At 61.7% G+C, this 13,656-nt stretch overlaps 3 protein-coding genes across 3 annotated transcripts; 1 reads left to right on the top strand and 2 right to left on the bottom strand.

Annotated features, from left to right (window-relative positions):
• Nucleotides 1-9: 9 nt before the first annotated feature.
• Nucleotides 10-4,250, bottom strand: RFX5 (regulatory factor X5). The gene is given in 9 exon segments (XM_054182481.1): nt 10-1,045; nt 1,168-1,265; nt 1,400-1,601; nt 1,843-1,924; nt 2,248-2,364; nt 2,905-3,030; nt 3,195-3,277; nt 3,708-3,816; nt 3,818-4,250. Coding segments are annotated over 9 exon segments (2,166 nt in total). The 5' UTR covers nt 4,192-4,250; the 3' UTR covers nt 10-70.
• LOC128900871 (translation initiation factor IF-2-like) lies at nt 4,236-6,310 on the top strand. Its single transcript, XM_054182483.1, has 2 exons — nt 4,236-4,978; nt 5,049-6,310. The coding sequence occupies exons 1-2, from the start codon at nt 4,286-4,288 to the stop codon at nt 5,514-5,516; spliced, it is 1,161 nt and encodes a 386-aa protein (XP_054038458.1). The 5' UTR covers nt 4,236-4,285; the 3' UTR covers nt 5,517-6,310.
• LOC128900870 (methanethiol oxidase-like) lies at nt 6,245-13,453 on the bottom strand. The gene is made up of 12 exons (XM_054182482.1): nt 13,387-13,453; nt 12,417-12,470; nt 10,355-10,467; nt 9,828-10,013; nt 9,054-9,174; nt 8,689-8,871; nt 7,949-8,127; nt 7,272-7,350; nt 7,049-7,170; nt 6,845-6,937; nt 6,556-6,674; nt 6,245-6,407 (listed from the first exon to the last, which is right to left on the bottom strand). Exons 1-12 carry the CDS (start codon nt 13,451-13,453, stop codon nt 6,245-6,247), a joined length of 1,479 nt encoding a protein of 492 aa, XP_054038457.1.
• Nucleotides 13,454-13,656: the final 203 nt, after the last annotated feature.

Here is a 13,656-nt window from a genome sequence, read left to right as displayed (position 1 = left end):
AGACCGAGGAACAGAGCGCTGGGGTTTTAATGTGGGGTGCACAGCTGGGGGTCCTGGGGTAGGGGGGCCCCTAAGTGCCAGGGTGGGCGCAGAGCCCAGCCCGCCCCGGCGAGCCCCCTCGGGATGTGGGGACACAGGTGGACGTGTCCAAGTGCTGGGAGGTGGCAGCGGCGGGACCGGTCCCCGCCTGTGTCTGTCCATGGGGCTGTGTAGGGGTGTCCCCTCCTTCCCGGGGGGAACAGGAGACCCCGCTGTCAGCTGGAGGGGACCTGGCCTGGCTTGGGCTCCGCTGTGCCGTCTCCTCCTCTGGTGCCAGCTTGTGGCCATCAGTGACCTCGGCGTTGGTCCTGCCATCCTGGGTGACACCGACCTGGGTGGGCAGTGAGCCCTGGGCTGGGCTGTCCCCGAGGGGGCTGGTGGCACTGCCACCGCCAGGAGAGCCACCGCCATCGGCACTGCCGCGAAGCTCCGTCATCTCCCCCGCGCCACCGTCCTCCGGCCTCTTCCGCGGACGCCCACGCCTCCGCTTCGGCAGGGCGGTGGCATCACTGCCGGCCAGCTCTGGGGGACGCTTGGTGGCCTTGGGGTGCTGCGAGTCCTGGGGGCCAGGACCCTTGCTGCACCCCGCGCTCCGGGGGTTGCAAGGGCTCTCGCCCGCGGGGACGCCCACGCCAGGCAGCAGCACGTTGAGGACGGGGACAGCGGCTGGCTGGCTCAGCAGCCCCGCTGGCCCGCTGGCCCCCGGGGCCAGCCCCAGGGGCAGGGAGGGGGAGGCCGTGCCCACCGGCAGCGGCAGGGCCACCTTGACGGTGCCCCCCAGGGGGGCAGCTGTGATTTTGGGTGCCAGGACAGGAGGGGAGGAGCGGATGGCAGCGGCACCGGGCGCCGTGGGTCGCTCCCCCGGCGGGATGCGGGGCAGGAGCAGGGGCAGGCGGGCGACCAGGGCGTTCACCTGAGGGCTACTAGCCGCCCTGGGGGGCTCCGGGGGCTTCTTCTTCTCAGGCCGGGGTGGGCCGGGGGGCTTGGGGCCGCTGTCCTTCTTGAGCTGCGGGCAGAGAGCGGTCTTGGGAAGGGGGTGTTGTGGCTGATTCCCTGAGTGTGCCCTCTCCCCCACGGAGTGGGGGACGTGGGGGTCCGGGCTCGCCCCAGCTCTGGGGGGGGTCTCACCTGGCCCTGGCTCCTGTCGCTGCTCTCGGGGGTGTCCAGCCCGTTCTTCTTTGCCGTCAGCGGGGGCCGACTGTCACGGTGGATCTTCTCCGTGCTCTCTGCAGGTGCACAGAAGGTGACAATGGGAAGACACCCCCGCTGCTCACCCCCGTGTGGGCAACTGGAGAGGGGACACCACATCCTGGGGGGGACCCCAACAGGACGAGCAGGGACGGAGCTCTGTTCCACCCACCTGAGACCACCATGGCCATGACCAGGTCGGCGCGGGCCGAGCGGGAGCTGATGATGTGCTGCTGGATGAGGAACTGGGCCACCTCCACGATGTTGTTGAAGGAGCGTTTGAGGATCTTCTCGGCCCAGTCGCAGGTCAGGGCGCAGGCCGCCTCCATCACCTCGCTGCTGTAGGACTGCACCAGCTCCGTCAGCTCCGACTGCTGCCGGCGGGACAAGCCGTGAGCCCCCACGGAACCAGATGGGACGCCCGGATGCAAACGGGGCCCGATCCTGACACGCCTGGGCAGGCAAGTCCTCGACCACCCCGGGGGAGGCTCATGGGACAGAGCAGAACCTGCTCCCAGAGAGGGCATCCCTCCGCCTTCGTTAGATCTAACGAGCGAGGAGCTTCGTTACCCCAGACCGGCGATACCCAAGCCACATAGGCAGCAGAGGACTTACGGTCTCCGTCACTTTGAGGTCCAGGCTGGGCAGGGGCGGCAGGCTGACCACCGTCTTCCTCCGGATCCCGCTGTAGCAGTACGTTTGGCAGGGTTAAGGCCTTTCGCTGTCACACGGCTGGGACGCGTCGGGTCCCAGCTCGAAGGGGTGCAGCTGCAGGGCTCACGACAGGCTCATCCTGGAGGGGTGACAGCAGCCACCAGCTCCCCCCAGCCTGCCCCGAGCCTACGGGGCAACCCTGAGCCCTCCTCGGACAACCGAGCTGAACCTTCAGGAGCCGAAAAACCAGGAAGCTACGAAATACCACCTCATGCACAGACTTATAAATGGGAAAAACTGGAGAAGCAGTGCTGTCGCCACCAGTCCGAGCAGCTTCCCCGGCCAGCTGGGCTTGCAGAAGGATATTTAGACTGGCCTCGGCCTCCCAGCCGTCGGGCTTTGATGTTGGGGAAGATCTCCCGGATGATCTTGCCGAAATTGGCGGCGCTCAGAGGGCGAGAGCAGAGGTTGTCGCAGTATCGCCTGCCGGGGAGAGCCGCGGGTTAATGCCATCGAGCCCTTCTGGAGGGGCCTACAAGCTGGAGAGGGACCTTTTACGAGGGCATGTAGCGTTGGGACGAGGGGGAACGGCTTCAAACTGGAAGGGGGAGATTTAGATGAGATCTGAGGAAGAAATTTTCCACTGTGAGGGGGGTGAGCCCCTGGCCCAGGCTGCCCAGAGAAGCTGTGGCTGCCCCATCCCTGGAGGGGTTCAAGGCCAGGTTGGACGGGGCTTGGAGCCACCTGGGCTGGTGGGAGGTGTCCCTGCCCAGGGCAGGGGGTGGCACTGGATGAGCTTCAAGATCCCTCCCAACCCAAACCATTCTGAGATTCTCGCTGCCCTCCAGATGCACCCGCTTCTCCCTGCTCATGTAGCTCCTTTCGAGAGCCCAAGGTTGGGCTGGGCCATTCCCAAAAACCCCCAGGCGCCCACTGCCCTCCTGACCGACCTCCCCGCCAGCTGCGCTGGGGAAGCCCGGCCCCATGAGAGGCTCTGGGCGCTGGGCCGGTCCCTGCGCTCACTTGTAGGCATCGTAGACGTCCTGCTTGGGCAGGCAGGTGTCCGTGTGCTCCTCCAGGTGGTTCCGGATCCAGTTGCACGCGTGCATATACTCAGCCGTGCTCAGCGAGCTCAGGTCCAGGCTACTGCTGCTCCGTGGGAGCCCCAGACAAACACTTAATTAGCGGAGAAGTGGCACAAGCAGGACAGGAGAAGGCAGAGCTGTGGTTATCTCCCCCCAGCCTCCCCAGTCTGTGTCCCCTGCCACCACCCCGACAGCCCCTGCTCTCCCCGACGCGGCCCCGGCACCCACCTCTTCTCCCCAAGGCTTGGCCCCGACGGCAGCTGGAGGTAGAGGTAGAGCTTGTCGTTGTCTGAAAACTTCTGGACATCTTGCTACGATCAAAGGGTCCACCGGGAGGGGGAGAAGGGACCAGAGACAAAGAAAGGTTAAGGATCCAAAGGAAGGGGGTGGAGGCAGCGCTCTCGTTACCCTCGGAAGGGCAGTAACTGCTGGGGCACTGAAAGCAGAGCAGCTGTGGCAGCACGAACGCAGCCTGCGCGCAAGGGAACCAACTAAACGAAGCCACAGGAATGGCCCCTCGAGGGGACACGGAAGGGTTGTCTCACGCAGGACTGAGGGAGTGGGTGCCACCCCCCTGGGCAGGGTGACCAGGGGCTTCTCGGGGCGAATCCCCGCAGCCAGATCCCGACCCGGTGGGAAACGGGATCAGGCAAAACCCCGGGGTCAGCTTTGCTGGAGAGGAGAGAGGTGGAGATGCACCATTCCCGCCCCCTCAGCCCAACGTACCGCAGAGACACTCACCAGGATGGAGTCGACCTTGTTCTGCACGGATTTGCTGGGCGGGACAGAGAGGAAAGGCCTTAGCGCAGCGCAAGACGGCACCGGGGCATCCCACAGCCCACCCAGCTCTGCCACGGCCACTGCCCGGGGCTCCCGAGGACAGCACCGTCCCCGTCCCTTCCACACCCGCCACAGGCACCCCGGCAGTGCTAAGACGGGGACACCGGAGCACCGAGAGCCCAGGGGTCAGCGCAGCCCCTTCTCCCTGCGCACCCACAACCAGAGCTGCGTGCTCTGCCCTAACCCCAGCAGAACAGAGCGGGCATAAAACCACATCCCACAGGCTCGGAGCAGACTCATCTGCGCGACCGTGAAGCCCTGAATTGATTTTGCACCCAAAACAGGCAGACAAAAACCCAAAACAGGCGGCAGCAGGGCTGGGTGTGTACAGCACCCAGCACGGGGCCGAGCCAGGCCGGAGGCCATGGCACTCTGCAGCGCTCATCCCTTCGGTCCCTGGGGCTGCCAATTAATCGAGCTTATTAAATTAACCCGCATTTGATAACGCTGGGATTAACTGGAGGAGCGGCCCTTACGAGATGGTGCTCTTCAGCTCCTGCAGCAGCGTGCTCGACTCGGTCGTGCCGCCCCGGGAGCTGCCGGGGGACAAACTTCCCTTTTTGGCAACCCGGGTGCTCAGCTCTTCGTCAGCCATGACATCTGGTTCCTGTCAGGAGGTGAAAGCCAAAAATTCAACCCCAAAAAAAGGGGAAGAAAATCCCTTCAGAGCTCCGCAGCCCGGAGCTCACTCGCCCCCAGCCCCTGTCCCAGCCCGGCCCACCGATGAGCTCCATCAGCTGGACACGAGCCACCAAAGATACAGAAATGTCCCCAACAGTCCCAAGGGGGACGTCTCCAGCAGCAGAGACTGCCACCGGCTCTGGGTACCCCGTTCTTGGCAGGGGACAGGGGTGCTGGGGGACACCGGGGAACGGCCCTGGCCCAGCGTGCCCCCAGGAGGTCCCTGTAGGGCTGAGGGTGTTGAGGGGGGCCGTGACAGTCCCATGGATGGTCCTGGATGCAAAGCCCCGGCGGCCTGGGGACAGCAGAACAGGGATGATGGGGGCAGCAGAAGGGCAGGTCCTCAGGGAGATGGGGACAGGGACATCAGCAGGGCAGAGGTCCCCAGGGGCATGGGGACGTGGGACAGCAGGAGGGCAGGTCCCGAGGGACAGGGACACCAGCAGAGCAGGTCCCCAGGGGCGTGGGGACACGGGACAGCAGGAGGGCAGGTCCCGAGGGACAGGGACACCAGCAGAGCAGGTCCCCAGGGGCGTGGGGTACGGGACAGCAGCAGGGCAGGTCCCCAGAGGGATGGGGACAGGGACACCAAGAGGACAGAAGTCCCCAGGGACAGGGACACCAGCAGGGCATGTCCCCGGGGACAGGGACACCAGGAAGGCAGGTCCCCAGGGGCATGCGGACAGGGACACCGGCAGGGCAGGCCGACGGGGGCCGGGGGTGCCGGAGCTCCGTGACAGCGCAGCCCGGCCGGTGCCGGGTAGGGCGCGGGGGCTCGGGGACAGCCGCGTCCCGGGCCGGGGAGCGGCGGGCGGGGCCCGGCGGGGCGGAGGTGGCACCGGACGGAACGACCCACCTGCGGGCGGCTGCAGCCGGGGCGAGCCCGCCTCACGCCGGGCAGGTTCGGGCCGGTCCCCTCCGGTTCCCTCCGGTCCCCGCCACGTGCCGCTGCCCCGCGCGCAACAGGAACTGAAAGTGCTGCGCCCACCGGGACGCGCCCGCGGGCCCCGCCGGCCGCTTTTTTTCTGATTGGCCGCCGCACCCCCGGTCAGCCCGGATACCGCGCTCTCCTTTAATGTGATTGGTCGCTTTGGCTTTCCTACCCGGATACAAGCGGGGTCGGCCTCCTGAGTGGCCGCGGGCGGGCTGAATTCTGCCTAGTAACAGGCTTCTGATTGGCGGGGCGGGAGAAGGAGGAGGAAGCAAGAGTGGAAACGCGCCGGTGCACGCGCTAGCGCGCGCGCCACGCGTGGGTGCGCGCGTGCAACATGTGTGTGCCAGCGCGTAGCGTGTATGTGCACACGCGTGGGGTGTGTGTGTGTGTGCGTGCGTGTGTGTGTGTGTGCACACGTGTGGGGGGGGTGTGCGTGCACACACGTGGTGTGTGTGGGCGCCTCTGGTGAGAGATACCGGTTGTTTGGCGTAAATTAGGGAGTTTTAATTAGCGTAAGGGCCCAGGGGCAGGCAGGGCGCAAGGGGCCGGGGGTCGAGCCCGTGGCGTCGAAAGACAAAAGAGTTTTCGAAAGTCGAAAGAGGTTTAGTGGTGTCGTGTCCCTGGTTTGGTCACACGTTTGTTTTTCGGCTCCTCAAAACAGTTCAAGATTTGAGGTTGGGAGAGCTGCGGCAGAGGAGGAGGAGGAGGATGACAACCTCTCGGTTTTATTTAAGCAAGTGCAGGACGCACGGGTCTGAGCGTGAGGAACTCCCCCAGCCCTCGTGCGCTGGGGTTTCGGGGTGCAAAGGGGCTTTGGGGGTGTCTAGACCCAAATATCGGAGGTGCAGTCCCCGCCGGGGTAGCGGATCTCGTGCGCCAGGCAGGGCCCATCGGGCTCCTTCCCAAAATCCACCAGGAAGCTCCTGTTGACTGTCAGCCCGCCCTGCACCGTGTCCACGTCCAGCTGCAGCATGACGGAGCCATCCCTGCAGGGGAGTGACAGCAGGGGTGGCTGGGGGGGGACCTGCCCTGGCCCCCAGGGAGCTGCCAAAATTTGGTCCCCGGGGCTGCAGGGTCCGCGCCTCCCACCTGACGAGCTGCCACCATCATCCTCGTTTATCCAGGTGTCCTTACCTGGGGAGGTCGGGGTAGAACTGCCTGTCCCAGGCGCTGTAGAGGGACGTGGTGACGTACAGCCTCTTCCCGTCCAAGCTGAGCTGGATCATCTGGGGTCCCCCCGGAACCCTCTTCCCCTGGGAGCGGGCAGAAGAGCAGAGGTGCTGCAGGACCGGGGGACGCCTCCGCCTCCCCCAGACCAGCAGGATGTCGTGTCCATCCCATGGGACGTGGTGGAGGAGAACCTCCCGGACCCGCTCCCCAGTGCTGCCCAGGCTGGGATTTTTGGGGGGACGACTGAGCTCACCTTGATGAAGAACGGGTCTGGCTGGCTCTGCAGCTCTTCGTCGCCGCACACGGTCACGGGTCCTCCCTTGGCGATGCTGCCACCCACAAAGACCTGCAAGAGAACACAGGTCTGGGTGGCCAAGACAGCAAGGAAGGGCTGATCCCAGCCCAGGAGCCGGAGGAAAAGCGCCGGGATGCGACCAGGAGCCGTCTGCGTCCTCACCTGTCCCACCAGCTTGGGCTGGCGGGTGTTGGAGATATCGTACTGGCGGATGTCTCCGTGCAGCCAGTTGCTGAAGTACAGGAACCGGTCATCCAGCGAGATGAGGATGTCGGTGATGAAGCCTTGGGGAGGGTACCACAGAGCTGCACAAAGGGCCGGCAGCACCGGCAGCGCCTGGGGGAGCTGGGGAGCACCTTGGCACCCAGCCCGGGGGGGCACTGACCTGGCATCTCCGGCAGGAGCCATCCCTCCACCTTCTTGCTGGGGACTTGGATCACTTTCTCGGCCGCCCAGTCTCCTCGCTGCAGGGACAGAGCATGGCCCCGGGGGGCTCAGCGTGCGCGGCAGAGGCAGGAGAAGACGTGCTGCCGGGGTGGATGCTCTGTGTACATGTCCACCACCTCTAGTCTCTGGCGGCAGCTCAGCTATTTTGCCAGCTGTGGGAAACCTCACCTCTGGCTCTGCAGAGCTATGGGGGAGACAGGCTCTGGGACATGAGTAAGGGCTTTGGGCGCCAAAATCTTGTCTAATTTTCCAGCTGGATTAGCTGGTTTGGTGAAAGGTGTTCTCTCTCCTCACCTGGTTCATCATTACACACAACAGACACTGAGAGAATATTGCTTGGGCTGTTGTAAATCCACAACAAAGGTATAAATAAATCTCCTTCAAATTAAATCACTTCAGCCTAAACTGCTGCCAGTCAGAACAAGTCCTGCGGAGAGATTACCCCAAGCCAGCGCCTGTTCTGGGCGCAAAGAGGCCGTGTGTGCATCGGTGGGGAGCGGGGCCGGGCTGGGAGGACGGCGGGGGCTGCGGGCAGAGGGATGCTGCGCAGAGCCGCGTGGCTCGGTCACCTGAGGGGCAGCAGCCCACCTCCACCAGCTCCGGGGGAGCACCTACCTCCGTCTTGTAGAAGCGGTGGATGGCGCTGCTGATGGTGCAGCCCACGAAGCCCTCGGCGGCGTCGGGGTTGTGGAGGAAGCGGATCTCCAAGGGCGCCGCATCCTCGCCCACGTCGATGGCCTGGACGTAGGTGTGAGTGGTCCAGTCCCAGACGTTGAGGCGGCGTCCGTAGCGCCCTGGGAGGGGGAATCGGAGGGGCTGCTGCGAGGCGCAGGGTCTTGAGCAGACGTGCCACGGGTTCCTCAGCCCTTGGAGCTCCCCAGGGGCAGCCCCATGGTCCCTGCACCAGCACACGCCGGTTGCTTCGGACCTTGGCAAAAGCCACGGGAAGGTGCCCAGCATCCAACGGGGACCATCTCGCTAGGACTGGGCTGGGCAGTTTAACCTTTGAGGGGAAGGTGGGCTGAGATGGGGCTCCACCCTTCATCCCTACGGCCAAAATCCAACCCCATGTGCAGCTCAGCGGCACCTTTTATGGACTGTCTTGGGTTGAAGCTCTGGTGCTTGCATCTAAAGGGTGTTCACAGTAAATGGGCTGGGCTCGTCTTTTTTAAATCCCCGCGATCACTGGGAATTGGTGTGAAATTCATTTTGTAAGCAAACCATCTTGCACAATTTTACCTACACCCATTAGAGTGACAGCTCTCACTGCCAACAGAAGAGGGTTGAAATTTGGCCTTCTTGGCGGTTCTGCCCAGCGTCTCTGGCCTGGAGTATTGAAACAACTGTTTTCTCACCTTTCTTCAGGTCATTTGGGTCAAACCCATATCCCAGGCATTTTGGGATTCCCCATTCAGTGCTGATCAGGACGTTATGGCGTGGCTGGTACCAGAAGTCATAACCCATTGGGGGGACCTTGTCCCCTTTCTCCCAGTTCCCCTTGATCTCGAAGGTCTCTCCATCCAGCAGAATAAAGCCACCTGGCGCAAAACCAAAACCACGTGGGTAGTGAGGAAATCATCCAGATTAACAGTTAACGTGTTGTAAAACGAGCAGCAACAGACAGATCAACCCTTGCTGAACGGGCAAAGCCACCAGGACGTGGGGACTGTTCCTCCCGTCCCAGCACCCTCTCCCTGGGGAACTGGGGGGACTGGGGTACCTTTCCCGCTGCCGGCCGGGTCTCCCAGGGTGCTGATCATGATTTCACCGCTGCCCAGGCAGTGGGAGGTGTGGGGGTAGCCCAGGTTGCACTTCCAGAAGACGTCCTCTGGGTTGACAACCTGCCGGGGAGTTGGCAGCCACCGTTGCGTCCCCTGCGCCAGGCTGTCCCGGGCAAGTAGGACGCCGGTTCACAAGCCCAGTGTCACCCCGCAGCGTGGCCGAGCAGCTCCTGCCTGGCCTCAAGATGGGACTTGCCGAGCAGCCAGAGGGGCTGAGGGCGCGTGAGCCGGGGCAGAGTGTGCACGATCCCATATCCCCCGGCATGCCGGCACATGGGGTGGCCGTGGCGCTCGCCCGGAGGAGCCAACTGAGGCCACTGGCGAGGCACTTGCACACCCAGGCGCGGGACAAACCCCAGGCAGGTGCCCGGGGCTACTTCGGAGACACACACAGCAGGCGAGACATGGGCTGTAAACCTGACAGGCAGTGCTGTGCCTGGCGCCCAGCGTGCCCTTGCCCCCTCCGGTGTGTCCTCGTCCCCACCGGTGTGCCCTGGTCCCCTTCAGTGTGCCCTCGTCCCCTCCTGCATGGAGCTGGATGGAGAGCTCAATATTTGCACATCAGCAGGAGACCATCCAACTTCCACAGCCCTGGGAGGGGCCGTGTACCCTCATCCAGACATCAGGGTCCTGCTAAACTCTTAGATGTACCCCAGAAGCCACAATCCCAGACCTTTAACCTTTAATGTGCATTGGTACCACTTCCCGGGTACCTTGAAAAGCCTGGGAGCTCGCAGGTCAGTTCCCACGTCCACCACGTAGATGCGGGAGGAGATCAAGCTGGGGAGGATCAGGCGGTTCCGCTTCTTGGTGGCGTCCCCGAAGCAGCTGCTGCAGGCGTTCCAGCCCGAGTGGTGCAGCTCATCCCCCAGGTTGGGCATGGCCAGGCGGTGGATCACCTGCAAAGTCCCAGCCCCGCTTACACTGGTCTTTCCCCCGCCGAGTGCAGGATGGCACTCGGGGAGTGGGGGAGGCAGAGCAGGGAGCTCAGTGCGTCACGGACCCCACCGTAGCGTCAGGATGCCCCCAGTGAGCCTCACCCCGCGGAGGGGAGCGATGGTGCCCAGGGGATGCTAAGGATGGGGCGCGAAGGGGATTTTACATAAATTTCATAAGCACAAGAAGGCTCAGACTCCTGGGGACAACTGGACAGGCACCACAAGCAGGTCTGGGGAGCAGGAAGGACAAGCACTGAGCTGTTTCCCGGGCCAGTTTAGGACCGAGATAAAGCGTTTGGTACCTGGCAATAGCGCGGAGATTTGGGGTTGACATCCACAGTGGCCAGAAAGTCGGGTTTATTTCTCCCGGTGTTCCTGTAGATGCAGGGCACATACACAATCTCCTCCCGGGGACCTTTCAACACAGAAACATTGCATGAGCATCAGCAGATGGAATAAAAACCTCGTTTGACGGAATCTGATGGAATAAAAACCTTGCAGGAGTCTCTGTCCAGAGAGGGTCTCCCTGCCAGGGAGCCGGTGTGTTCCCCCGCTCTGTATGGGGCAGCTGGATCCCCATCTCTCTGCCGTCCCAGGGGCACAGGCTGGGCTCGGCTGGGAGGGGGCTGCCCTGTGGGGATTTGGGCTTGTTCAGTCTGAGCGTGTCCCTGCCCTGGGAAGGGATCTCCAGACCTCAGAGTCCCTGAGGAACTCCACGGCTTTGGGATCACCCCATGCCTGCGAGGACATGCCAGCCCTTCCCCAGTCCTATCAGTCACGCAGATCAAACCACGTCGTGTCTCATTTCCATCACATCTGCACAGGAGAAGCCTTAAAGAGACATAAGTGCTACGGCAGAATGCTTGCCAGACTAAAGTCAAAGGCAGAAAGCCCTCCAAGCCCCGGTGCAGTCCCGTAGTCCAAGCAGTGAAAATCTACCATGCCGTGGTGGCACAAGAGCTCCCTGTTTGCAGAGCATCCCTCTGGGAAAGGGAAAGGGCTCTGCCCTAGGGATGTCCCTGCAGCAGCAGCGGCTCTGCCCCTCTCCCTGCTCCCCAGAGAGGAGCTGCTGCCGACCGCGAGTGCCGTCAGCTCTGCTGGGAAACAGCTTTGCTCCGGGACCTGGGCACTGCCCAGCCCTCAAACGAGAGCATTCAGACCCCACGGTCCTTACCGCTGCGGAGGTGGTACTCGCTCGCCGCTGCGTCAGGATAAAGGTCTGCCAAAGCGAGGGCTAGTGGGGAAGAACTGGTTTGGGAAATGCTGAGGAAGAGAGAGCGGTGGGAAACAGAGACAGAGAGGTGATTTGGGACCTTTGGATTTGGTCCAGGGCAGGTAATGGCTGACTCTGCAACACGGTGCCTTTATAAACCTTTATACAGCGCTGCCTGTGTCAGCCGAGGGGTCCTGTCCCTGCGGCTGCAGTGGCACCAAACGTCAGGGAATGGGATGCAGCTAGAGAGCTCCCATCCTCAGACACCCCCCGGGGCATCCCAGGGACACCGAGGAGCTTCTCGACACCCGCTGGGCAGCCCAACCTGCCAGGGGTCTGCACGGAAGAGCTTTTGGGTGCCAGCGTTACTGAAGCAACCAGATAGTTCCCGAGGGAACTTGCCAGAGGGGCAGAGTCAGTGGGATTTGTGCTGGTTTAAATCACCGACCAGCCCTGCCAACACACAGGGATGTTTTAAAGACTCCTCTCTCCATTGTACTCTTGGTTCAAAGATGTTTCAGGGAGAGGACTCACAGATCATGAGCAAGCTCCGGAGCTTTCTAAGGTTCCGAGGATATGTTTGCTAAGCCCTAGAGAGGAGGATTAAGGGAGGGATAGCTGGAGATGATGCATTCATCGGCCTCCTCACATCAGAGCATCGGTGTTTCAGCAAAGTGTCCAGACATGTAAGGAAGCAGCCCGTGAGGCTGTTTTTTATACAAGGAGGGTTTGTCACGGTGTGATCCCAGCCATCAGGAGCAGAGTGCAATGAAAAATCAGGATGGGCCCCTCTCCCTCCCCAGGTTTAGCTCTGGTGCTGGTGTCATGGGGCTATGGCAATACAATTGCCTCTGAAAAACTTAAAAATCCCATTTGGTTTTGCACAGGGAAGTCACAGGTGACTTTGCTGCAGGCTGTGACCCATCCCAAGCCATCACGAAACATAAAAAGGTTTGTTCTGACACCAAGCTGTCATTATGCCACTGATGTTTGGCTCCAGGACAGGCCAGAAGCAAAACCATCGCTTCCCTAATGCTTGCTAGGAGAACGGAGTTAATTGATAACGCCCTCTTGAAAGCATTGTTTTAATCTTCACCGAAATCACAGACAGTGCAGGGCTCTTCCCTGCCCGCCCTGGATTTCAGACTTGCCTTTCATCGCGTCCAGAGGCGAGGCGAAGCCAGGACCACACGCTCCACACTTTTCTGCATTGAGAAGAACAGATACAAACAGAAATTAGGCAACAGCGATTTCTTTTAATCTTCTTTTTTGGAGGAACCACTCTCTGGAGCGGCTGCACACGCTCCTCCTCTATGGCAATATCCAAACCAGGTTGCCCACGGGCATCCAAATAATCCCCAGGAAGGTTTGAGGCTCTGGGCAGCCAAAAGGCCAGTGATAAAGTCTCCAGGGCACCTCGAACCCTGCCCGCCGCATTCTCCAAAAGACTTTAAAACTGCTGAGAAAATGGTTCTTAATGCAGTTGAACGAGAGCTGTTAGGAACCAACCACCAGCACCAAAAGGACGCCTTCCCCCCATTTACGATGGCAAGCCTGAGGAGAGGGAGGAAAACCCCCGGCTAAATTGTACGACTCGGCTTTGCTGCGTCAGCTTCTTATTTCTTTTTATTCTTATTCGTTTTATCGCTCGTATCCCTGCTGCTCCAGGGAAGCGCTCCTACCCGAAGCACTGAGAAACCCCCAGCTCGCTTCTCCCTTCTCCTCCGATGACTCCTGCAAAAACAGCCCCGTCAAAGCCGGGCTGCACGGAGGACTCCCGGCCGTGGTGTATCTGGCTGTGGCAAGCACAGCCTCTACAATTGCAGCTCCATAAAGGGGAGAACAGTTAGAAGACTTTTAATCACCAGCCTACCTAAACCTTTCCTGGCTCTTTCAGTAGCTTGAGAAAATAAACGCTTTTCCTGGCCAGAGAGAACACCACGTTCATCCCGTTTCTTTTTACTTTATGATTTCTGGGGGTCAGAGTAACAAACCCATCAGAGCCAGCTCCAGGGGAGTTTAGGAGGACCCCGGAGCAGAGCCCACGGCCAGAAGGCAGCAAGTCACCCAGGGCCCCAAGCCTTCTCCTCTTGAGAGCAAGTCAACGGAGACATCTCCTACCTGTGCTGGAGGCTGGGGTGGATCTCGCCTGCTGGTGAGCAGCAGCAGAAGACGATCCTGCCTGCATTCTGGCTGGTAGGAGCAAGCCAAGAGAGAAGATGCAGCTTCGCCGGGGTTCAAATATATAGGGAGCAGGACGGAGGGAAGGAGGGTTTGGAAAAAGGACGCCAAGGGGAGGATCCACACGCTTCGGGCTGTGGGAGGCACCAGGGCAGCCTTCAGCGTCTTACAGCGCTGGAAACGTGCAGGGAAGCTATTTGAGTGCTACCG

This window comes from Rissa tridactyla, chromosome 23 (assembly GCF_028500815.1).
Source record: "Rissa tridactyla isolate bRisTri1 chromosome 23, bRisTri1.patW.cur.20221130, whole genome shotgun sequence".
NCBI classification, from domain to species: domain Eukaryota; kingdom Metazoa; phylum Chordata; class Aves; order Charadriiformes; family Laridae; genus Rissa; species Rissa tridactyla.
The sequence above is the reverse complement of the archived record's forward strand: the minus strand, read 5'-3'. Positions and strand labels throughout refer to the sequence as shown.

What these genes read in the sequence shown, in the direction of transcription:
- LOC128900871 (XM_054182483.1), top strand. Translation starts at nt 4,286, where the DNA reads ATGGTGCTCTTCAGCTCCTGCAGCAGCGTGCTCGACTCGGTCGTGCCG. An exon ending in ACGGGACAGCAGGAGGGCAG is followed by an intron (nt 4,979 to 5,048) that starts GTCCCGAGGGAC and finishes GCAGCAGGGCAG; the next exon opens with GTCCCCAGAGGGATGGGGAC.
- LOC128900870 (XM_054182482.1), bottom strand. Translation starts at nt 13,453, where the DNA reads ATGCAGGCAGGATCGTCTTCTGCTGCTGCTCACCAGCAGGCGAGATCC. An exon ending in ACCGCTTCTACAAGACGGAG is followed by an intron (nt 7,351 to 7,948) that starts GTAGGTGCTCCC and finishes CTGTCCCTGCAG; the next exon opens with CGAGGAGACTGGGCGGCCGA. An exon ending in AGCCCAAGCTGGTGGGACAG is followed by an intron (nt 6,938 to 7,048) that starts GTGAGGACGCAG and finishes GTTCTCTTGCAG; the next exon opens with GTCTTTGTGGGTGGCAGCAT.